The sequence below is a fragment of the Sceloporus undulatus genome, chromosome 1 (genome assembly GCF_019175285.1).
Source record: "Sceloporus undulatus isolate JIND9_A2432 ecotype Alabama chromosome 1, SceUnd_v1.1, whole genome shotgun sequence".
Classification (NCBI taxonomy): Eukaryota; Metazoa; Chordata; class Lepidosauria; order Squamata; family Phrynosomatidae; genus Sceloporus; species Sceloporus undulatus.
The window spans coordinates 209,204,094-209,229,920 of record NC_056522.1 but is presented as its reverse complement, the minus strand read 5'-3'; the positions used below and the strand labels follow the sequence as shown (position 1 = coordinate 209,229,920).

The 25,827-nt window shown below is 40.5% G+C and overlaps 1 protein-coding gene across 1 annotated transcript in view; it reads left to right on the top strand.

Annotated features, from left to right (window-relative positions):
* The window catches only part of MYO3B (myosin IIIB), a 392,885-nt gene that overhangs the window by 123,599 nt on the left and 243,459 nt on the right, over positions 1-25,827 (top strand). Inside the window, exon 9 of the mRNA XM_042446679.1 lies at positions 16,598-16,663. Within this exon, the coding sequence (XP_042302613.1) occupies positions 16,598-16,663 (66 nt within the window). The remainder of the gene's footprint in view (positions 1-16,597; positions 16,664-25,827) is intronic.

The following is a 25,827-nucleotide window of genomic DNA, read 5'->3' as shown; positions in this document are numbered from 1 at the left end:
TAATAATAATAATAATAATAATAATAATAATAATAATAATAATAATATGTTTTATTTATAAACCGCTATTCCAAGTAGATCATAGCGGTGTACAAGAAAATTATATAACAGTACAAGAAAAATCTACAATTAAGATACACTGTATCTTCAGGCTAGCCCCTGATGACGCTGGGCCGGCCTGCTCTCTCCCTCAACGGCTGAAAGATGACAGTTATGGAGGGAGGGCACTCTGTCTTCAGGCCAGCCTCTGATGACGCTGGGCCAGCCTGTTCTCTCCCTCAACGGCCGAAAGATGACAGTTATGGAGGGAGGGCACTCTGTCTTCAGGCCAGCCTCTGATGACGCTGGGCCGGCCTGTTCTCTCCCTCAACAGCCGAAAGATGACAGTTATGGAGGGAGGGAGTTATTGTATTGTTTTTTAAAGTATGTTTTATGTTTTTAATTCCACACTGTTTAACTGTATTTTAAGAGGGGGTGGGTTGAGGGTTTGGACTGTATATTTTAACTTTGTAAGCCGCCCCGATTGCTTTTTGTAGAGAGGCGGGATATAAATAAATTTTATTATTATTATTTATTATGCCTTCCCCCCGACCTTGCATCATCCTGTCAGGAAAATGCAGGTCATTAGTCCCAGGCCAGGACCGGGCAAACCAGATGCAGATCTGGCCTGATCCCAGTCCAAATGCTAACAGAAGACAGAGAAAAGGCAGAATTACTCAACACCTTCTTTGCCTCAGTCTTCTCAGAAAAAGAAAAGGGTGCTCAACCTGAGGATAATGGAGCAGAGGACAGAATAGGGGAATTTCAGCACAGAATAAGTAAAGAGATAGTAGAGGAACACCTTATTAATCTAAATGAATTTAAGTCTCCGGGACCAGATGAACTCCATCCAAGAGTATTAAAAGAACTGGCAAATGTAATATCGGAGCCATTGGCAATAATCTTTGAAAACTCCTGGAAAACAGGAGAGATCCCAGCAGACTGGCGGAGGGCAAACGTTGTCCCCATCTTCAAAAAGGGGAAAAAAGCGGATCCCAACAATTATCGTCCAGTTAGTCTGACATCAGTACTAGGAAAGATTCTGGAGCAGATCATTAAACAGAGAGTCTGTGAACATCTAGAAGGCAATGCCATAATCACAAAAAGTCAACATGGGTTTCAGAGAAACAAGTCATGCCAGACAAACCTAATCTCTTTCTTTGATAAAATTACCAGCTTGGTAGATGAAGGGAATGCTGTGGATATAGTATATCTTGATTTCACTAAGGCCTTTGACAAGGTTTCCCATGACATACTTGCAAACAAGCTGGTAAAATGTGGGCTAGACAAAGGAACTGTTACATGGATCTGTAATTGGTTGACCGGCCGAACCCAAAGGGTGCTCAACAATGGCTCTTTTTCATCCTGGAGAGAAGTGACCAGTGGGGTCCCACAGGGCTCTGTCCTGGGCCCAGTGCTATTCAACATCTTTATCAATGACCTGGATGACAGAATTGGGAGCATACTTATCAAATTTGCAGATGACACCAAATTAGGGGGAATAGCTAATACCCCAGAGGACAGGATCAAGATTCAAAATGACCTGAATAGACTAGAAAGCTGGGCCAAAGCTAACAAAATGAAATTCAACACAGAGAAATGTAAGGTATTGCACTTAGGGCGGAAAAATAAAATGCACAGATATAGGATGGGTGACACCTGGCTGAATGAAACTACGTGTGAAAGGGATCTAGGAGTCCAAGTAGACCACAAGTTGAACATGAGTGAACAATGTGATGCGGCAGCTAAAAAGGCCAATGCTATTTTAGGCTGCATCAATAGAAGTATAGTGTCTAGATCAAGAGAAGTAATAGTGCCACTGTATTCTGCTCTGGTCAGGCCCCACCTAGAATATTGTGTCCAGTTCTGGGCACCACAATTCAGAAAGGACATTGAGAAACTGGAGCGTGTCCAAAGGAGGGCGACAAAAATGGTGAAGGGTCTGGAAACCATGCCCTATGAGGAACGACTTAGGGAGCTGGGTATGTTTAGCCTGGAGAAAAGAAGGTTAAGAGGTGATATGATCGCCCTGTTTAAATATTTGAAGGGATGTCATATTGAAGAGGGAGCAAGCTTGTTTTCTGCTGCTCCAGAGAACAGGACCCGGAACAATGGATGCAAGCTCCAGGAAAAGAGATTCCACCTGAACATTAGGAGGAACTTCCTGACAGTAAGGGCTGTTCGACAGTGGAATGCACTCCCTCGGAGGGTGATAGAGTCTCCTTCCTTGGAGGTCTTTAAACAGAGGCTGGATGGTCATCTGTCAGGGATGCTTTGATTTGGATTTCCTGCATGGCAGGGGGTTGGACTGGATGGCCCTAGTGGTCTCTTCCAACTCTATGATTCTATGATTCTATGACATTAACCTGGTCTAAAAAGACTGGTTGTTTGCTGTGGAGTTTCTAGGAAACACCATGAGGACAATCATCAGACCTGATAAGCCCATGTGTCCTGTACTTGCCTCCACTGTTGCATCTGCTGAGAAGACCTTTTCATGGCCTGTGATGTCAGATGGGGGCATCTGGCCACATGGGCATAGTCAGGTACCCCATTTCCACCCTTATGGGCCATGATGACAGTCTTCTCAGCAGATGCAATGGTGGAGGCAGGTAGGAGGTGCATGTCATTAGAGGGTCTGTGACCATGGCCCAGTAGCGTGCGTGCATGTAAACACCCATCTGTCACCATGCAGGCCTTGGGACTGATCTGGATCAGGACATGGGGCTTGGCCTGTGTTATCCTGCCTGCCTGTTTAGGGCCTATGCTTGAGGCAGGTAACTGCAGAATTGTTTCTTCCAACCAATGACATCCTCCTAGCGTATATATATCTCATATGTTGTCTGATACTTGACAATTTCTTTACCTGGTTTTGATAGAATGTTATGCATGCAAATGCCATCTTTGTAGGCAATTCATCATACTTGAAGAAAACAATGTCTGTCATTTCATTGTATCATAAAATTGTAGTAGTTTAATGTCTTAACTGCAAAACTATGTTGTCTAAGCAACTGTGTATTCTTCGCAGGGTCAGAAAAACACTTGGTCCATTTGTCATTCGTCATTATTTGCCAGTTTTGTATTTTGCATGCATGTCCATAGTATAAAAATGAAACATATTAATTTGTAATAAAGATGTAGTTTGATGACAAGTGAGAAATCATTCATGTCACTTCCTTGCTGCTATGCTCTATGGAGTTTTGTTTTTTTTAAAAGATAGTTGTTCTTTGGAAAAAGTGGAATAACTTATGAGAAATCACAAAGTTAAATAGGTTAAATATATATAGTGTTGCCTGACCACTAGAAATGACTGGACTTATTTTTCTTCAGGTATTTGTCAAATGTGTTTCTTCTCTACCTACCCCCATCCACTCATTGAGAGGTAGTTAGGCACTAAAATTAAAAAGTGGTATAAAAATGACAAAAATAGATGGCAGCCTTTCAGTTTCTACAACACACATACAACCTTGTAGCTGCCCAACCCTCCAGAATTCAGTGGTCTGTGGGTTGCAAAGAAAAATGCCAAAAGTAATCTAGCTGGTTTTTAAACAACATTATTTTTAAGTCTTATACCAGCTACTTTCACATGGTGGTTGAAACAGAACTACTTATAGTGAAATCCTGTGCATATTTATTTAGAGATAAGCCAGCATAGTGTAATGATTTGAGTGTTAGACTATGTAGATCAGGTTTCAAATCCCCTAACAGCCATGGGTGACCTGGGACTAGTTACACTCTCTCAGCCTCAGATGAAAGCAAAGGCAAAACCTGCTCTGAACAAATTTTGCCAAGAAAACTCAATGATAGGTTAGCCTTAAGGTCATCATAAGTCAGAAGCTTTCTCTCAGGTCACTGTGCACAGGAGTATGGCTTTACCGTTCATATTTTCTTGGGATGTTAAGTCCCACTGTGTCCAATGTGGCTTACTCTATAGTAACCATTATACAGAGGAGTTTTGTAGCACCTTTGAGACTAACTGATAGAAAGAATTGATAACATGAGATTTGGTTGACTTGAGGCTATTTTCTCAGATGCTTCTAAACATCTAAATGTGAATATGAAAGTAGCCTCAAGTCTATAAAAGCTCATGTTACCAACTTCTTTCATTCAGTTAGTCTGCAAGGTTCTACAAGATCCCTTTGCATACTGATTTTCTAGACTAATACAGCTATATCTTTGAACTCTGTAGTAACCATGTTTAAGATTAACCTCAGTTGATTTAATATTTAGATATTTCTATGATTTATATCCTGCATTTCTCCCAACATTGGCCCAGAATTTTAAAATTATGTCAGTATGATTTTATTTTCATAACTAATGCAGGATCTTGAATACAACATGTACCTTACCATGGATTTTAAAGAGTCTTAGAGCCTGCAAACTAAATCCTATTTCAAGTGACTGAGTTTGGCTGTGTACAAAAATAAAATTGTAATCTGTATAGCCTACCATAATGCTGCTAGCTTCTAATTTTTTTTTTTTTTTAAAGGGAGTCATGCAGTGATTTATAAACTGTTTCTTGAAAACTCAGAGTGCTTCCTGCATAATTTTGCAACTGGATTATCTTTTGGAATGGTTTCTTGCTCATCAGTATGGCACCTGCCAAAAATTACTCAGTGTTGGAGACTTGCCAACAATTGCTGATTAAACATTTGTTTTTTAAAAATCTGTTTGTTATTTGTCCTTTCTCATTCTCTCTCACTCTCTCTGCTCTCAGATATTGTTTTGGGAAAGATTTCGTTCTGCTTGTTTGTGACTGTTTTGCAAAAATTTAAGTTTTTCAAACTCATTGGCAAAGGTAACAGTAGGAAGAGGAACAATGCAAGCTGGGAGGGAAGTATTTGCCATTTATTTTAGGAAAGGCAAAAGAAAAGCCAGCATAATGGCCATGTGTTGTAATATAATGAATGTATGATGTCTGACATGTAATATAGTGTAATGTGATTTGATGTATCTCAGCACCCAGACATTCAAGATTTTCACACCAGCACTTACTGTGGGGTAAGTGCTGGTAAAATGCTGGTAAAACATCAGAAAAGCTTGTGTGTGTGAAACCTAACACGTTTCTGAAATGTCAGGGAATCATCCCCTCACCTGTAGTATCCTTGAATCATTTGTGAAGCAGCAATTTTGTATGAACTGAAACTTTGTGTTCATAGGAAATTGCTGCTCTGCAAACTATTCAAGGATACTAGAGGTGAGGAAATGATTTCCTGACGTTTCAAAAGCGCGTCAGGTTTCCACACACGTGCACTGCCCTAACGTTTTACCGGTGTTTTACCAGCGCTTACCCCACGGTAAGCACTGGTGTGAAAATCTTTGTCATGTCTGTTTCTCCCTAAGGGGAATATATATGTTTGTATATCTATAAGTGCATATAATAAATAGCCTAATGAGTACCAAAAGGGTGCTCATTTCCCATGTAAATATCTTGAGATTCCCATACTTAAGAATGCTTAAGTGGAATGTTAATGTTAACTGGCCTGTCTGGTTTAACCACCATCATGAATTGAGCACTCTTGTGGCCAGAAAATGATAATGGAACTCCAGACAAAATTCAAATTAGCTGACAAGCGGTGAGGACCCTCACTCCCCCAGGGGATTTTGGAATTTTTAATGCATTTCTCTTTTAACTGTATGCTTCTTCTTCTTCTTCTTATTATTATTATTATTATTATTATTATTATTATTATTATTATTATTAGTCTTAGGGGTAGGGAATCACACCTGTTTCAAGAAGAGCCAATGTGGTGTCCTTTTATTTCTGTACCTGAGAAATATCTGCCATCCTGATCCTATGTACATAACATGCAAGCATATTGTTAGATTTTTGTTTACCTCTGGGCATTGCTTATAGATACCATATATATGTATCACCCAAAACTGCCTCTTGATCACCAGTCATCAAGATTTAAAATGATGTATAGGCACGAGCACTTAGATGAGCAAATTTAGATCATTATTTTTATTTACAGTAAACAGAGGTAAATTCTGAGGTACAGGTGGGTTCTTGTATTGATGGTCCCCATACCCCCAAGAGGAATATGTAGATGTGTGCAGACAAACCATTTGTAGCAGTTTTAATCAACATCAAGAACATGTCTCTTGCAAAGCTAATAGATCTTCTTTCATTAGCTGACCTTTCAAGAACAAGCCACTCCAGTAGATTTTGGGATGCAACAGGCATAGTTAACAACATTCTCCTTCCAGCTCCTGTGAGGATTCCAGCTAAACTCCATAGGACCAGAGAAGTCTGAGAGGTTTGGCATATGATGACATCACCCTTGCTAATCAAAACATCCTGCAGCTTGAACCCTTCTAGCCCTGACTTTCTCTGAGAACATAGGGAATGAAAAATTACATTTAAGAATATGCATTACTTAATGCAAGCAATTAAGTAAGAACTGTATAAGAAATGAAAGGATGACAGATTCATTCAAGGCAGAACATTTGAAGATGAGCCTACAATTGGGATGCGGTGACTCAGCAGTTGAGATGCTGACTCTGACGATTGCAAGATTGAGAGGTTGGCAGTGTGAGTCCCAGGCACCACATGGCAGAGTGAGCTCCGGTCACTAGTTCTAGCTTCTGCCAACCTAGTAGTTTGAAAGCATGTAGAAGTGCAAATAGATACCACTTTGTTGGGAAGGTAAAAGGATTCTGTGCAGCCATACTGGCCACATGACCACAGAGTCGTCTTTGACAACACTGGCTCTTTTGGTTTAGTAAAGGAGATGAGCACGGCCCCCTACAGTCAGACATGACTTGACAATCCCATCAAGGGAAAACCTCTACCTTTTTACCTACAAATTTAGAAAGTGAAGTAGAAACTGCACTCAAAGCACCTGGGAGAAATCAAGCTAGAAATAAAGGAATTCCAGAGCAAAAGATATCATTTACATGTAGAACCTCCTTGTTCCACAGGCAGGGAAGTGTAGCCATTTCATCCAAGCTAGGAAAATAAACATAAAATCTAGTCTCAACTAGCTAACACACAATCCTAATCCTACTTACAAGTTCAGATGAGCTTTGTACTCCTTGATGGATTTAGATAGCTATCTAGCCCAGCTCCAACTAGCATCTGGGTTATCTCAGACCACAGCCTGAGGCAAACAAAGGAAAGACTCAAGCCGCATGGTCACAGAGGCCTTTTTAAACTTCTGGAAGGAAGTTTCTTGAAGTTCCCGGGTTTATCGAGCTAATTGGTCAGTTAACATTTGCATCAGCTATGATGTAACCCTTCATTAGAATATGATGTCAACCCTCATTAGCATGTACCTCCCCCCAGCTTAACCCTTTGTTGTTTGGGAGAAGTCCTCAAATGGCTGAGGAGAGGGACCCCAATCATTACAGTGAGTCAGGCAAGGCTCCATTTTATCCATTTATCTGTTTAACTTGTACACTGAGCAAATCCTATGTAAAACAGGATTAGACTCAGAGGAAGGAGGCATGAACATTGGAGAAAGGAACATCATCAGTTCAAGATGCGCAAATGACACCATACGACTAGCAGAAAATAGCAATGACCTAGAATGATTACTGAAGACAGTCAAGGAAGAAAGTGAAGGAAGAAAGTGCAAAGGTAGGTTTTACAGCTGAACATGAAGAAAACAAAAATCATGACCACAGATGATTTACATAACTTTAAAGCAGACAATGAAGACATTGAAATAAATAAAGATTTTCCATATTTTGGCTCATCCATTAATCACAATGGAGACTGCAGTCAAGAAATCAGAAGGTTGGGACTTGGAAGAATGGCTATGAAGGAACTAGACAAGATCCTGAAATGTAGAGATTTATCACTGAATACTAAAGTTAGGATTGTCTGTGCCATATTTATGTATGGTGGTGGAAGCTGGACAGTGAGGAAAGCTGATAGGAAGAAAATCAACTCATTTGAAATGTGATGAAATGTGAGGCTGGAAAAGAGTTCATGGACTGTTAAAAAGATGAATAAATGGGTCCTAGAGCAAATCAAGCCTGAACTCTCCCTAGAAGCCAAGATGACTAAACAGAGATTGTCACTGTTGCACTTGGGACATAACACGAGATGGCATGACTCACTAAAAGAGACAATAATGCTTGCTAAGACAGTAAGCAGTAGGAAAAGATGGAAACTACATTCCAGATAGATAAACTCAAGCAAGGAAGTCACGGCCTAGAGTCTGCAAGACCTGAGCAGGGCTGTTGATGACAGGCTGACTTGGAATCTTTCATTCACTGGGTTGCCATAAATTGAAAGTGACTTGGTGGCAGTTAATAACAGCAATACAAGCAATGAACTAGCCATACATGTAGAATTTCATCATTATGCTTGGCTAGTGTTCTCACATTTTTTAAAAAAGAATTGTGCCATATTTTGCTTTAAGAAACAAACAGGCATGAGAAGTTCAAACAGGATGAAATCTAGTAATTGTTGACATATGGGCTATCTCAGGTCATCTCATCCCTGATCCCTTTAAGCAAATTCACAGTAGGCTTCTACCTGGCCCTTCTGCTCCTAGTGGCAGGTGTTCACATTTAGCTGGTAATTTCTTCTCACTGGAAACAAGGTGGCTGCCTCTGATAATGCATCTGCTCATTTGGAGGCCCAGTATGTTTATTTTTCCCTCTTAAGAAAAAAATATTGCTTAACTGATTAAAGAAATATCAAAGTATATTTTTATTTATCAAATATATTTCTCAAGATGGTTCCATCTAACCCTCACAACCAGATAAGTATTCAAACTCAAAGCAGTGACTTCCCTCCTCCCTTCCACTGTTGCCCACTGTAAATCTATTAACTGTGATCTGTAATTAGGCCCACAGCTTAACTTAAAGGACAAATGGTGTCCGCTGAACCATAGCACTGGCCTTGGTGGTGAAAAAAGGCCCCATTTGGTTTCACCAGCTGTGACTTTGGAGGCACACTCAATGACAGAGAACACATAAAGCTCAATAGATTAAAAGGTTTCCAGCTCAGTACATACCCAAGGGGTGTAACAAGACTTCCAAACTACCAAAATACTGTATAAGATACATTTCTTTAGTCAGAAGAGTTATATTGTCCTCCTTTCTGTTGCTTTTTTATTACTCCTTGGAAATAAAGATATAGGGAACTTAGAGGGAAATTTTCTAGAGGCCTTCCTTCTCACGATCTGTAGATTTCACTTTATTTCTCTAGGCACACAGATGTGCCTCCCTAAGCAGCAGTGTCTAGTGATTCTGTGGTTCTAAAGCTAATGCCATGGCTCTACTCACACTTCCAGTGTGGCTCTCTTGCCATAGGTTTGTAGCATCCTTTTCTTCCCACAAAATGAGTAGCATTTGTACCCTACCACTACATCTTTTTTGCTAGTCAATAACAACAACAACAACAATAACAACAGTAATAATAATACAGTAGTTATAAAAAACTGTCTCCTGCTCCTGGTGAGTTAAACCTTCTCGTATTACCCTTTCAAATGAAAAAATCAAGTACTATGTTTCAAGTGCAGTGCAGATATGTGTAAAAATTTATGGTAGACTGTATAATAATAATAATAATAATTTTTTATTTGTAGCCCGCCTTTCCAGCGATCAAGGCGGGTAACAGCATATAAAAGTTTGACAATATACAGTCCATAAAAACATACAATAGAACATTAGTCAATAAAAACATCAGTAACTGCTACAATACACTAACATCTCCAGCTAGCACAATAGTGCAACAGAGAGGGGAGGGTGGGAGTACATAGGGGTATGCCTGCTGGAACAGATGTGTTTTAAGCCCCTTTTTAAATTGGTCAGAGAGGTGACTGAGCGGAGCTTGCCGGGGAGTGAGTTCCAGAGCTTAGGGGCCGAGATGGAGAAGGCCCTCTGAGTGGTGGTGGAATATCTCACTTCTGGAACTCTTAACAACTGCTTCCCGGCCGACCTGAGTGTGCGGGGCGGATTGTATGGGGAGAGGCAGTCCTCCAAGTACCCTGGGCCCAAGCCATTTAGGGCTTTATAGGTAATAACCAACACCTTGTATTGCACCCGGAAGCAAATAGGCAGCCAATGAAGGTCTTTAAGAACCGGTGTTATATGACTGGTCCTGGAAGATCCAGTGACCAGTCTTGCTGCCATATTCTGTACCAATTGAAGCTTCCGAGTATGGTACAAGGGTGGCCCCATGTAGAGCGCATTGCATAAGTCCAATCGAGAGGTTACCAGAACATGTACTACTGTTTCAAGGTTCCTCCGGCCCAGGTTGGGTCGCAGCTGGCGTATCAGCCGAAGCTGATAACAGGTGCTCCTGACCGTCGCATCCACCTGAGATGTAAGGTGGAGCCACGAGTCAAGGAGCACACCCAGACTGCAAACTGAGTCCTTCACAGGAAGCATGATCCCGTTCAGGACAGGTGGAGAAATAGCCATCCCCGGGCCCGGGGAACCTATCACGAGCACTTCCGTTTTCTCTGGATTCAAACTGAGTCTGTTTTCCCTCATCCAGCCCATTACCGATTCTAGACAGGTATCCAGAGGAGAGATGCCATCCCTGGTCACTGCATCAGTCGGGGGCACAGAGAAGTATATTTGGGTGTCATCAGCGTACTGTTAACACCGCGCCCCGTGCTTCCGGATGATCTCTCCCAGCGGTTTCATGTAAATGTTAAAAAGCATGGCATAAAAGTGGTTAGTCTCCACTCAGTATCTTAATGTTCTATTCATGGCCATATTAAAGAACACGGGATCTTCTACTGAGCCAGGAAACGTCTATACAGTCTTCTTTTCTGCATGTGAGGAAGACAGGATATAATCAAGCAAGCAAATCTACGTACACATATATGGGGCTTCTGAGATCAGGGATAGTGGGATTTCTCCCCACCTTCCTCATATGTGCCCCTGATCAGCAGAGATATAAGAGCAGAGGTAACAGAGAACAAGGGAAATATACATCAGATGGGGAGCAGAGCCTGGGCAGTCCCCCACTGTTGTTTACATTTTCTACCTGCTGGTCTTAGGAAATAATCTAGCCCTGGAGTATGGTTTGTTCACAAAAACATCACCCCAGAAACCTGAAGTCACCACCCCCATTATATTGATGCTGGAGAGACTAGCTGTATTTGAAGTTTCTCCACACCTAGGAAGAGGTCCACTGGCCATATGTCATAGGACAAGGAAACAGCTACTGTATTCTAAGCACTAAGGAAGAAGAATGAGAAAAACATTCTGCCCTTGAAGGATTGGATAATTTCCTTGAAGGACTGTCACCATTTTGTGCTGATGTCAGACACCATAGCATTTTCAGAACAATCCATCCATCCATGGTGCCATATGTTTGTAAATAACCTGAAATTCTTCCCCTTCTAAGAGATCTATGAAAGACAGCACATATCAAATTTTTAAAAGACTACAATAGCTCTGTTCGGGCCTACTCTTTCTTCAGGTGATAAAAGAACAGAAGAGGTATCCTGACATATGGCCCTCATGTGGCCAGCGGTCCACAGTTTCCCCACGTATCACAATATTCAGAGGCCTGGATGTAAGTCAGTATACAACTAAGCAGTGTCAGAGACAATTGCCTCTTTGTACCAGATCAGAAGAGAACAATTTAATGTAATATTTTCATACAGGATCACAAGCATTTCCTGTGTATTTCCTGCATTTATCCAAGATTCGATGTCTTGAAAAAAAAATCTTGTTCTGTTCTTGAAAGCTGGTTGACTGAAAAGGTTATACAGCTGCTTGTTGTATTTATACTGGCTCTAAGATATAGATGGAGCTGTTGCTCCAAGGTGGCTTAAGGCTCCTCCTATCTTTTGACGACTTGCTTTCTGACAATTCACTCTTTTGACACTTGCAAATACAGACAAGTTCCATTAATTTGACAAGTGATCTGCTTTTTCATCAGTTCTTCTTGCTGATGAGGTTCACTTGGGACAGATTGTTGATACATGCATGCATGCATGGTCCAGGGCTTGCCTATGGAAAGAGAGTACCCCTTCCTTGAGGTAACCTGGAGACCATGAAACCTACTGGCTGACCTTGAGCAAGTCACACTCTCTCAGTCTCAGGGGAAGGCAATGGCAAAGCTCCTCCAAAAATATCTTCCCAAGAAAACCTCATGATAGGCCTAAGGAGCTCCATAAGTTGGAAATGACTTGAAGGCTTACAACAACAATAGATAAGCATAAAGGATGCTGATGGAGCCAGTCACTAATAGTGTTGCTAGAAGGGCATGGCACCAATAGGCTGTCAATATTATAATAATTGTCATTGCTACCATTTTTAAATTCTGCTCATCAGCAAAAAAAAAAAAAAAAACAACAACAACAACACCCTTCTATACTGGCTTTCAAAGATCAGTAACAAGAAAGGTCCTGCCCTCAGGCTTACGATTTAAGAGACAGGACATGAAAAGGGGAGGTGAAGGAAAAGGTGAAACACAAATTTAGATACTAGTTATTAATTCCAAAGAAATATGGTTATATTGCATTATGTTTAGTATTACAAGTGGTCTCGGGGCCTTGGGCTTATCCAGCCAGTCAGCCATTCAGACATTTTAGTCCTATTTGAATACTGCATTTACAGTAGAAACTATTTGTTTCAGGACAGTTTGAGTGTATATTTCCTTTCATTTTGGTTTCATGAGAACTGAAGTTATTAGTGAAGCACCATCAAACACACACACAAACTTTTGTACTGAAAATGAGGCATCAGCGATGTGACTGAGATGGTTCTGTGGCAATTTGTAAGGTGGTCTTGGATTGATGCTTCACACTCATTCCTGGCAGAGAAGTCTCTGGGCATAATCATAATTGTTGGAGGATACCTTTCGAGTTATCTTTGCAGGATCCACAGGGGTCTATTCTATTTTCTCCTTGCTCTTCTGTGAGTCTATGGAGCTGCTCAGTGAGAGCGTGATATCTGACCAAGCAGAAGTTTGTTGTTGTTGTGTGCCTTCATGTTGTTTCTGACTTATGGTGATCCAAGGGGTTTCCTTAGCAAGATTTGTTCAGAGGAGGTTTGCCATTGCCTTCCTGAGGCTCTCAGCATATGGCTTGCCTGCACTCACATAGTGGGTTTCATAGCTGAGTGGGGAATCAAACCCTGATCTCCAGAGTTGCAGTCCAACACTCAAACTACTATACCACACTGGCTCTCAGAAAGCTAGACATAAACTATCTAGTAGTAGAGATATGTGAATCTGTCAAGCCTGCACTCATCAAAGGTCTTCCTTCCTGCTCTCCAATGCTCTGATTTGGGTTTGCCTTGAATTTTTGAGCCCCTTTTCTCCCTTACAGAAATGTGCGCATATTTCTATAGCATTTTTCAAAATGGAGACATGTTTGTGTGGACTTTTTTTTAAAAGATGTAAGCATTTTTCCCTGGACTAAAGTGTGTTTGTGCATGTTTTCTAAATTCACCTCCACATATGTGATTTGTATTCAGTGCAGCTGGCTCCCTGGTGCAGGTGGTGCTAAGAAGCTGCTTAATGGAACATGGGACTGAGCATTAATGTCAGTGAATATAACCTATCACATTACTTCCTAATAGTAAATGTGATAAATGATGCATATCCAGTGAGTATTTTGGATTTTTCTTTCTCATTTTATGCTAGTGTTATACCAAAAGAGAAAAGTAATAACACATTCAGCTCAGATAACATGACAAACGGTAACTGAATGAGATAGCTGAAATGCTTTTGAATAGATACAGATGAATGAAAATGGGCCATTTATTACAGAACCATAATATCTTTACTATGAGTTTTGATTTAGTGTGTGTGTGTGTGTGTGTGTGTGTCAGAAAGAGAGAGAGGGAATGCACACACTTCTCTTTGCTCCTTGATATTTCTCTAAATTATGCTATATTTTTGGCTCTTATCCCCCTAAAGCTGTTTTAAGAGAGTATCTATATTTGTTATATATTGATATGAATTAAATGTGAGTTATATGCAAGCACAGAAGCTCTGATGGTGTCTTTGTTATGCAGTGCAGCTGTGTTACTTACTTTTTACCATGGCTGTCATCAGCTGTCAGCTGTTTCCTTCTCTGTGTGGAATAAGGTCATAGCATTGCATATCCAAAATTTTCCTTTCTCTGGAAGAAGGCATCTTTCTTTTCTTTTCTTTTTGACCCTAGTTGTTGGATGCAGCCCTACACCTTGTTTACATGTTCTCTGATTGAGCTAACAGGACAAAACCAATGGCCATACAAAGTTGTGGAAGAACTCGAATGACTCAAGGTCTGAGCAGACAGACAGGAAAAACTTGGCTGATGATACTGTTTTTTATGAAAGCAGGTGGATGGCCAGATCTGAAGGTGGGCTGAACACCCATGGGCTGTGTGTACCATGTGGTGTCAAGCCGTGCCACCCAGTTATTTTTTTTCTGCCTCTCCACCGTGAATGTACACCATTGCATGATCACACTGCCTGTGACTTCCAATTTGCTTCCCCCCCTTCTGCCCAGCTCCTATTTCATTGGACACCAGTGTGACCAGCCACAATATCCATGCAATACACCATCTTTATAGTGCATTGGTGCATCACTGTGCCTAGTGACACATTGGCAAAACACAATCATGTAGCCCACTTCCCCTACATGCCACTCCATCTCCCTTCACCCTATGCCCCTCTGTTGGACTGTCTGGTTTCTGTACATAGTGTCATTACATCAATTGCATTATTGATGACCTGCTCTATTTGTCATACTTTCTTGTTTTTGCTTTCCTGCAGTCCTGTACTGGTACTGTACTATTTATATGCATGTGTGATGATGCACATTTTCCACTTTAATGCAGAGCATCTTTTGTTCTGTTTTTTAACCCCAGAGTTTGGTTTCTTCTTGTATGTCAACTGCACAGCTTGGTTTTAAGTCCATTTGAAACTGCGTTATTTTCCCAGTGTGCACAACCCCTTTGTTTTCTGTATTATTTTTTAACCTGTGAGTCCTGGCAAAGTAGGCTTGCCAAGTTGACAATATCCCAGTCCCTGAAATTCTAGGGTGAAACCCAGAAACCAGGGGGTGGGTTCCTGTGATGTCACTGGACAGGTCCTAATGATGTCACAGGGGCAGGGCAAGCAAAGGTGAACAGGTAGGCCAGATATGCTTATAGAGCAGCTGATTGTAGAAATGGATAGGAGAGTAATGGAGGTAAATTGGACCAGATAATAGGACAGCCAAGAGCCAAAGAAAATAAAGGCACAAAGCATTTTTCAGCAGGTGACAAAATGCACACAGCAGAGCAACCAATGGGTCCACCACTGTGGAGCAAAGTGAAGATGCTCTTGATTTCTTTCTTTAAAAAAATATTTATTTAAATATTATAATACAAATATCCATGCTTATTGAAATCAACAAAACAAAATGTGTCTTCTCCTCAGAAACTTTCAAATTGTTCAACATACTACATAAGATAGAACATCTTGGTTAAATCATCCTCTACTACATACCTTTTAATATTTTCTTTAGTACAGAGTTTAATTTATATAATGTTCTGTATAAAAAATAAAAATAATTTCCCACATTCTCCTTCATTATACTGTAAAGTAAATTAAATAAATATTTTTTTACATTTACTTCTCTCCTTGATTGTGTTTGTCTTCTATAAGAAATATTGTGTGTGTATGTATACAGTATATTTATATATTGTTTTTGTATTTCTTATGGGTTACTAATATAATAATAATAATCATAATACTCCTCTAATAATTTTGGAGAAGTGTTTTATTTATACCCCAATTTTCTTTTAAGGGGTGGAGCAGACAGCAATGATCAGGCTGGCACCACTGTAACTGCACAGCGTGCTCCCAAAGCAGGCTGCTTCTGCAGGTCCCATACCGTGCTGGCCAGGAGTCAGTTTAAACCAACTCCTTTTTGTGGAGGCATCAGACTCGTTTTTCTGGCACAGGAGCAGCTTCCAGCCACTTTGGAGGCACATGTCATCTAAATGCCACATTCCAAAGCCGCTTGAAGCCGCTTCTTTTGAGTTCTGGGCCTAAGATGCTCTTCATTTCATAGATGCTTTTCCCACAGCTCCTCTGAGTGGTATTGGAGCTCTCCTTATGCCAGGCTGCCTTCAAACATTCAGCACTGGCAAGGGTTACACACAGCTCAGTGCAACTGTAGGAAGAGTGGCAGTAAAATCAAGATTGGATCAGCTGTTTCCAGTCCCCAGGATAGAGCTGGAGAAGGAGCCCTATTCGTGCTTCATCTCTTATCCTCTGTAGACTTATTTACAGCATACATGACACGTGGGTAGTTTTTCCAGTATTTACATTTTACAGTGACAGCACTATTATTCCACACTATCTGCTATGGCAAAATCCCATGGAATTCTACAATTTGCAGTTTAGGGAGTAGTATTAGAAGTCTTTGCCAGAGAGCTCCTTGAGTGCTACTTTCCCTGAGCTTAGAGTCATCTCCCTGCTTGGAGAGTAGGAGAAATGCAGAAATTTCCTAACACTTTAGCTGTCAGCCCTATACAGGATGGAGTAATCCATTAGTAATCTCTTTCTTTTAAAACATTTGGGAGAAGTTACCTTTGGACAGTTGAACAATTGGTTTGATTCAGTCTAGCTATTCATACAAAATGTTTGCATTTTTCAGGAATCCCCCTCCAACATTGTTCCAACCGGGAAGCTGGTCGAGAGGATTCAATCACTTCATTTCCCAGTGAGTAGTGCTTCTTTCTGCTTTTATATGCTTACTCTGCAAAGTGCTCAGGATGATTTGTGAAAAACCTTGGAAGTAACATTTTTCCTTGCAAAGCAAGAATTGTTTTTTAGATTTCATTTACATTATAAAATATCCTTTCACAGATTGCCATCTTTCATAGTTTTGACAACTAAGCAAAAATTTGGTTTCTTCAAGCCATTTCATGTGTGTCATGATCTACATTTGAAATAAGTTTTCTGTCTATTGATGGGTACAGATCTCAACTCTCTTGTAATTATAATTTTACTTATTTGTTTATTTGTTAAATTCATGTTCTAGTTTTCCATCAAATGGAATTAGTACTGTATTCCTGAATCTGCCTTGCTCTGCCTCTGAACTGGAAACAAGATCTTTAGGAGAGAGATAGTCTAAATGAGAGTTATTGCTGCATCTCCCAACCTAGTATAGTATCACCCACACTTCCAACATCTTTGCTGCACATACATGAGTATTACTGTATTGTGGGCTCAGGTGTGGTTCATATTTCAGACCATACTTTATGCTGAAGAGAAACAGCTGCAGAGGGGCTGGGTATATGTGTCAATTTTTGGGCATATGTTCACATTTTGGTAATGGGACCTGGGAAGTAATTACTATTTCCCATGTTCTAATATCTGTCTTTTTTTCTGGCAAATGAAAGAGGCAGGGTTGGGAGTGTTTTGTTTTTTTAATTAACAAAATAATGACATTTACATATACATAAATTTATCTTATATCTACAAATATATTATTTTCAATTAAATTTCTTAACAACAACAAAACATCCTCCTCAACCATCTCACCTATATACTTCTCAGTATAATAATTCCTTCTCTTAACTTCTCTTGATCATCTCTTTCCTTTACCATATTTTCTATATGCCACATCTTTATCATGCATTTCCCTCGGGGCTGGGAGTGTTTTAAAACAATTTGGGAAGCATTTTTAAGGCATGTGGGGGAGAGGAGGGGCACTTTGGGAGGGTACAATTGGCTTGTAGGCCACACTTTTCCTCATGTGCGTGTTTGGCAATATGTGGCATAATATTTGGCTGGCTGAAGCAAAGAACAAGATACAGCCTCCTTTGGGCCACGATAAATCATTAGAGTGGTGATGAATCTTACTTCAACGCTGCTAAGAGGATAGGACCTCTGGAGCTTGATGTTTTACTTTGAAAGACTAATTAGTAACAGCTGAAGTCCCAAGGCTGGCCAAAATAAGTAGTGTAGTTGCTGTTATTGCAGTTTTAAAAAATAACTCTTTGCCTTCCTCTTTCTCAAAGTTTTTAGATTGTTACTTGGGGAGAAATTATAAAACAATTTTCTTTCAGAAGCATGACACATAACACTAACCAAGACTTTGGCCATGTGATACCTTGGGTCCTTGGAGTTTGGTTTCAGGACACCCTGTGTATACCAAAATTTATGGATGCTGAGATCCCATTATATACAATAGCATAGTAAAATGGTGACCTTTTAAAAATGGCAAAATCCAAGTTTGGGTTTTGGTAGGGTGTGTGTGTGTGTGTGTGTGAATATTTTCAAGTTGTGGATGGTGGAATCCATGGATGCAGAATCTGTGGATATGGAGGACCAACTGTGCTCTTCTTCCATAATTTAGCAAAAGTTATTGTTGCATCATAAAAGGAGTAATGCATTAATGTTAAGTTACAATAGCAATGTAATGTAGTTAGACTCCCCCCCTCCATAAAATTGCAACCAACTAGTCAGATATCTAGTTATTGATAGTTGAATGCTAGGTATTTGCATTGATGATCAATGGTCTTCACTTTCCTGCAGAAATTTGCATCTGTTTGCATCTATAAATATAATAAATATAATAATAATATTTAAAGTGTATAGTTTTTAAGTGTTTTAATCATTTTCAATTGTATTCTATTTTAAAACAAATGATCTACTATATATAGTAATTTAATTTCTTTTTAAGTGTCATTTTTGTATGTTTTTAAAAGTATTATGTTTTTAGACTGTAAGCTAATTTGAATTACGATTAGTGTGGTGGTGAAAATAAATATCATCATCATCATCATCATCATTATCAATCATCATCAATTCATCCTCCATACAAAAGCATGCAAAGGACACAGACGAACACACATGTGATAATGCATGTATAGATTTCAGTGGATAGTCTGGTAAAAAATGCAAAGCCTTTTTCAGTGGAATTTAAGAGGTTTTTCAGGAGCCCCCTTGTAATAAGCTTGAACTCTAGTGAATCACATGCGGCCAGATCCCATTCTATTCCACTGGAATGTGGAGTATTTTAAACATGTAGCTTAGTGCATAGTGCATAGTCAAGAGTTAGTGACAGTAAGCTCACTACAAGTGACGTTTATACAGGAAAGCCACAAAAGATTTGGAAAATTCTTGTGAGCAAGAAACGTGCAATATTCTGAGGTAAAGCAAGCAATATAGGTTGATTAGGGCAGTTCAAATAAATAAATAAATAAATAAATAAATGATTTTAAAATTTCTATCCCGCTTTTTACCAGGCAATCAAAGCGGTGTACAACATGTTAAAATGCATCCATATATACATAATACCCCCCCTTAAAACAAGATTAAACAGTATAAGATTAAAAACTACATATTAAAATCTGCCTAATTGTCATGCCCAGCCTGGAAGATGGCTTGGAGGACTCAGAGGATGAGCTAGAGCCTCTGGGATCTGAACCTATAATGGAGGAGCCAGAGCCCCAGGGGCTTGAACCTGTAATGGAGGAGCCAGAGGCTGGCCCTAGTTCTGCTGGAGCAGAGTCTATGGCCCCTCCAGAGGTTCAGCAGTCAAGTTTGCCTGGTGCCGAGGCTGTGGACATGGAGGAGGATCTGGGCAGTGTGCCTACCTTCAATGAGCGTCGAGCAGAAAGAGAAGGCCTTCGAAGATCTCGGAGGCTTTATCAGAAGCGTCTTCGTAATCAGGCACAGCTGAAGGCCAGCTCCTTGCCTTCTTAAGCACCTGGAGCATGTGTGGTTCTTTGCCAGTGGATATCTGACTCTTTTAGAGGAAAGACTCTGTCTCTGGCTCCTTGGCTTCTTGTCTTGAATATCCGGAAACCTTGACCTTGGACTGCTTCATCGACCTGCCTATCTGTTACCCTGAACCTCGGACCGTCTGACAATTCTCTTGGTAATCCCTTTTGGAAAAGCTACTGCAACTCTCTAGGACTGTGTAGCTTACACTGACTTTGCTGTGCTGGGAGAGGGTTGTTTGTTTGAAAACTAGCTGTCTTATCAGCCCTTTGGCTGCTTTCCCGGACACTAATCCAAATAATAATCATCACGGGCAGAGTTCAATAGATGGGAAGTCTTATTCGTGGCCGAGTACTGTATTTTATTCCGGGAAGGCCTGCCGGAAGCGATCCGTCTTAATGGCTTTCTAAAGCTCTCTAGATTGGTAATTTGACAGATCTCATCCGGCAGGCCATTCCATAACTTGGGAGAAGCTGCAGAAAATGTCCTCTGGGAGGTCACCATCAACCTGGTCTTTAAGGGCTGTAGTAAATTCCTCCCAGAGGACCTGAGTGTACAGGGTGGATTGTATGGAAGCAGACGATCCCTTAGATAGGTTGGGCCTAAGCCATTTAGGGCTTTAAAGGTGATAACCAACACCTTGTACTGTGCCTGGAATCTAATAGGCAACCAGTGGAGTGACTTCAATATTGGTGTTATATGGTCACTCCTTGCTGTTCCTGTGACCAACCTGTACTACAGTTTTGAGGTCACCCTGTTCCAGAAAAGGGTGCAGCTGGCGTATCAGCCGAAGCTGATAACAGGTGCTCTTGACCGTCGCATTCACCTGATTCCTCATCTGAAGTGACAGGTGAAGAAGCACCCCCAGACTGTGAACACAGTCCTTCGAGGAGAGCCCCTCTAGGACTGGAGGTTGTAGCCCGATACTTCTGTTTTGTCTGGATTCAACTTGAGCTTGTTTTCCCTCATCCAATCCATTACTGCCTGAAGACACTGGTTGAGGAGAGAGATGCCATCTGTCGCTGTCACTGATGACCGGGACATGGAGAAATATATTTGGGTGTCATCAGCATACTGATAACACTCAGCCCCATATCCTTGGATGATTTCTCCCAGCGGCTTCATATAGATGTTAAATAGCATCGGGGACAGGATGGCGCCTTGAGGGACACCACAATTAAGCTCTGTTTTTGAAGAGCAACTGTCCCTGAGCATCACCCTCTGGACCCTGCAATGGAACCAGTGCAAAGCAGTGCCTCCAATTCCTAGCTCTCTCAGATGTTCCAAGAAGATGTCATGGTCTATTGTGTCAAATGCCGCTGAGAGGTCTAATAGCACAAACAGGGTCACACTCCCTCTGTCAATGGCTAGATGAAGGTCATCAGTTAAAGCGACCATGGCAGTCTCCACCCCATACCCGGTCCTGAAGCCCGTTTGAAATGGATCAAGAAAATCGGCTTCATTCTAGACCACTTGGAGCTGAAGAGCAACTGCCCTCTTGATCACCTTGCTCAAAAATGGCAGATGAGAAAAAGGCCTATGATTTTTCATGTCCAGGGTTGTTTTTTTCAAGAGCGGTCTAATGATTGCTTCTTTCAAGGAGGATGGTATATGGCCCTCCCCAAGGGAAGCATTGATGATACATCTAAAAAGTGCCATCGATACCTCACCCCCCTGGATGGCCAGCCATGATGGGCAGGGATCAAGAGGGCATATTCTTTAGAGGCCCAGTCTAGCACTATATGTGGAGGTGGTGATCTGGCCTTGTCTTTGCCAACCACAATGAGGATGGTTCATCCATATGGAATTTACAGATGTAGGTGTCCTACATACAAGCCAAACCCACTTTCTGATGAATTTACTGTGTGGTTTTGGTCTATGAATATAGTAATCTTTGTATATTGATCTCATTTGAACTGACTGTCCCATATGTAGTACAATGGTGCCTGATACTGTGCTGGATCATATATCCTGAATGATTGCTCAAACCAGCCCTGTATATAAGAAAATAGCAAGAATTGTAACCCAAAAAAGCATATACATCAGTTTTCTACCTAAACACATTATGGTGAAAATTATAATCTTTTTAAATTGGAGCCCTGGTGGTGCAGTGGTTAAATGCCTGTACTGCAGCCATTCACTCAAAACCACAAGGTTGCGAGTTCAAGACCGGCAAAAGGGCCCAAGCTCGACTCAGGCTTGCATCCTTCCGAGGTCGCTAAAATGAGTATCCAGACTGTTGGGGGCAAATTAGCTTACTTGCTAATTAGCTTACTTGCTGTTCACCGCTATGATCTTTGGAATAGCGGTATATAAATAAAACAAATTATTAATTATTATTAATTTAAAATGGAGTGTGCATCAGTTCTATGCTGGGGAAATCCAAACTCTTGTCAGCAACTGAAAACTCTTTTTTGGAGTCTGAGAAAAGCAGACTTCAAAAAAAAATAGACTCCAAAAACAGTAGTTCGAAGAACTATTGTGATTTGGGATGCAGGAATAGAATCATAGAATCATAGAGTTGGAAGAGACCGCAAGGGCCATCCAGTCCCACCCCCTGCCATGCAGGAAATCTAAATCAAAGCATCCCCAACAGATGGCCTAAATTTAAAAAGCCACCTAAATTTATTTAATAACAATCTTTTGGGGTTAACAATGTCCACCTGAAAGAGCTAGGAAATAGCCACTACAGGCTTTTAAAATTTAGGTGGCTGCTTTTTCTTCTTTTTCCACCTTTGCCTCTACAATACAAGAAGCAGTTTTCAAAATGTATGACAGGCACTGAACCATTGTTTATCGAGGGGTTGATTTCCACTTTAAAAGTTTAAAACAAAACAAAACAAAAAAAAATCAGGGGTTAATAAAAGCATCAGGCTGTATTGCATTGAACTGTTTGGCCATTAGTGATAATTGGCTCATTTATATGCATTAGTTATGCATTTGTCAGTGCCTGACTTGTGACAGCTTCGCTTTGATAAATTAAAGCCAATGATTGTAACACATCCATTTTGCCTTTTATCCACATGTTAGGACCTTGCCTGATGTTTCTGTCACCCTTGTGATGAGTAGTTGACTTTTCAATAATTCCCATTATCTGCCTCCTCCTGATGTGAATGTCATTTGCATAATAAGCATATCTGTGGTCCAGACCTCTGTTGTTACATAGGAAGGCATGTGCATCTTTCAGAAGAAACAATCATCTTCCCCCCCACCCCCACCCCAGCCAACATTACCAAACCTTTTGGTAATGATTCAGAGCAAGTGCTTTCCTCCAAATGCCTGTTTCCCTTCCCTTCTGCGGAAACACCTACCCTTGCTTTAAAATGTTGGCATATAGTATATAGGTTTGATTCAATAGATTCTATTTATGTATAGTTATAGAATACAGTTCTAGTCAGCATCTATTTTTAATGGTTTGGTTTAGGAAAAGATGCCTTGACTTGCCTAATAGCATAGGCAAGGCTTTGGCTTCATTTGCTATATTAGAGGCCAAATCTAGAGTCTATAATCCATGTCCACAGGCTGCTAGCTTTCCTAGCCTAGGAGATCTAAAAAGGACCTTTTAGGAGAGCAGTGGGAAGGAAAAAATGTAACTACAATATATATTTATTAAAATATTATTTGGTGTATTTGATTAGAGCTCCAGGAGACCAGGGTTTGAATCCCCTGTCAGCCATGGAAAATCACTGGGTGGCCTTCAGCAAGTGACTATCTTAGGCGGGTTATAGACCGCCGCTTTGATGCGGTCTCCCGCTGGCGCCATTTGCTCCGTGAGGGAGCCGCAGCAGCCAAACCGCGCGGCTCCCACGCAGAGCAAAAAAGAAGCTCCATTTTGGAGCTTCTTCTTGCGGCGCCTCTATGACGTCGCGAGACGCCTGGGACTCATAGACGCCGTGCAACGTCCGATACGTAAAGATGGCGGCACCCATATGAACAGGCCGCTGCCATCTTGTACGTATTCTATACGTACTAGGGTTAGGGGGGTGCGGAAGCACTGCCCCTTCCTAACCCTAGTACGTATAGAATACGTACTAAATCGCGGTGTGTAACCCGCCTTTGTCTCCTCGGAATATTATTATTATTATTATTATTATTATTATTATTATTATTATTATTACATTTTATTTATAAAGCGCTGTAAATTTACACATCTTGCCAGAAGACTTGTGGTAATGTCACCTAAGGGTTGCCATAGGTTGAAAACTACTCAAAGACATACAACAACAAATCCCAATTCTATGGTGAGCTCTCTGGGCTGCATACAATTAAAACATTATAAATAATTTACAGCAATCGTAGGGGGGGGAACCAAAATAATTTAAATGGAATAAAATCATATTAAAAAACCATCATATTAAAACAGCAGAAAAGGCTCGAATAGTTGAAATTATGTTTTTGTACACTTTAGAAAAGTAATTAGATTAGGCCCCAAAAATGTTAATAGAAGCCATGTTTTAACTTGCCATCTAAGAGAGTAATCTTGGTGCCAACTGGACCTCCAAGGGGAGGGCATTACATAAATGGGGTTCAACAGCAGAAAAGGCCTTCTCCCATGTCCCTGTATTATCCCCATTAGAGGGACATGGAACAGGAATTGGAGTGGGACCCACCAGCAGATCTCAGTTCTTGGCTATACAGCATCCGCTTATAGCATAGGCACACTGTGTGTGTGTGTGTGTGTATAGAGAGAGAGATGCACTCTTTCAGAGCATCATTTTTTTTAAATCATAAGACTGTTAAAGGCTCAAAAGCAGTGGATCTGCTACCTATATGGATAAATTTACAGTACTTTCAGTAGTACCAGGATCAATCCAAGATATTTTGGTGTCTGAGGCAATCAGCAAATTGCCCCCCCCCCCCATCCTCAAGTCAAAGTGCCTAGTATCCAAGGCTGGTTGTGTGAATTGGGAAATCTCTCAGGTATCTCTCAGCAAGTGTAGAAACAAATGGCTACATTTTTAAATGATAACAACTAATTATTCTTTGTGACAACTAAAATTTGCTGAGATTCTGATTTGGTTGCTCCACTCTTTCTAGACAGAGTACAATAATTTATGTACTGTGATATCTTAAACAAGATTTTTTTAAAAAAATGTATAGTATCAAAGCATTTAAAGAATATTAGCATATTAGTTATTTTTAGGATATTTTTATTCAGGTTTCCAATCTATGTGAGTGTTGCTACAGTATTAATTTCAGATTATAGCAGGTTTTTGTTCATTTAATTTCAAATCTTGAAATGAAGATTAAGTTGCTAGAATTTGAGTTCTATCCCACATTCTTCATTGTCTAGGAAAAGGAGAAAACTCCCAAGCTAGCCTCTCTCAAGCCTCGCAGAATGGAGTCATTCAATTAGCTGACAAGTGCTTTGAAGTTCAAAACTCTTTTAAAAGTTTGCTCACTTTGAAGTACTGAACTGATAAAAGGCTTTGCTAACTGAAACTGGACATTTCTTGATCAAATGTCACCACAAAGAAGCTGGTTGAGGGGGTGCATTCTAGCTTTTAACTATCCAACCTCTCCAAAGAATATTTCTTAGACACTGAGACAAAGCCTTCATCATCATAGTTATGCTAGATTACATAGGCAGACTGAAAAAAGGGAGGGCTTCTCTTCCAACTACACAATCTTTTAAATGAATTTAGAAGGAAATTTAGAGGTACCACTACTAATAGACAACCATATAATGTTTTCCAGAGCACACCACCTGCTTCACCAGCGCACCTCCTGTGATGCCATCTCTTCTCACAATGAAATGATGATTGGCTGAAAGTGACTGATGTATCTGAAGCCATTTAGTGTGGAATATGAACTGGAGTCTTCCCAGTAGATTGCGGCCCGAACAGAAAGACCAAATGAAGCCGCTTTGGGCCGCTTTGGAGGTGTGCTGTTTAAACAATACACATGGCCTAAGAGGCTGAAAGCTATGCCCAAGTTGCGCTCCAGTCCTTAGAACCAGAGTGTGCCTTTGGTACAGCTTCTGGCCTCTTAGGACACATGCACTGTTTAAACAGTTTAAACTCCAAAGTGGCCCGAAACTTCTTCATTTGGCCTGTCTGTTTGGGCCTTTAGTTCATAAATGTAATAAAAATGTTAATAATAATAATAATAATAATAATAATAATAATAATAATAATAATAATAATAATAATA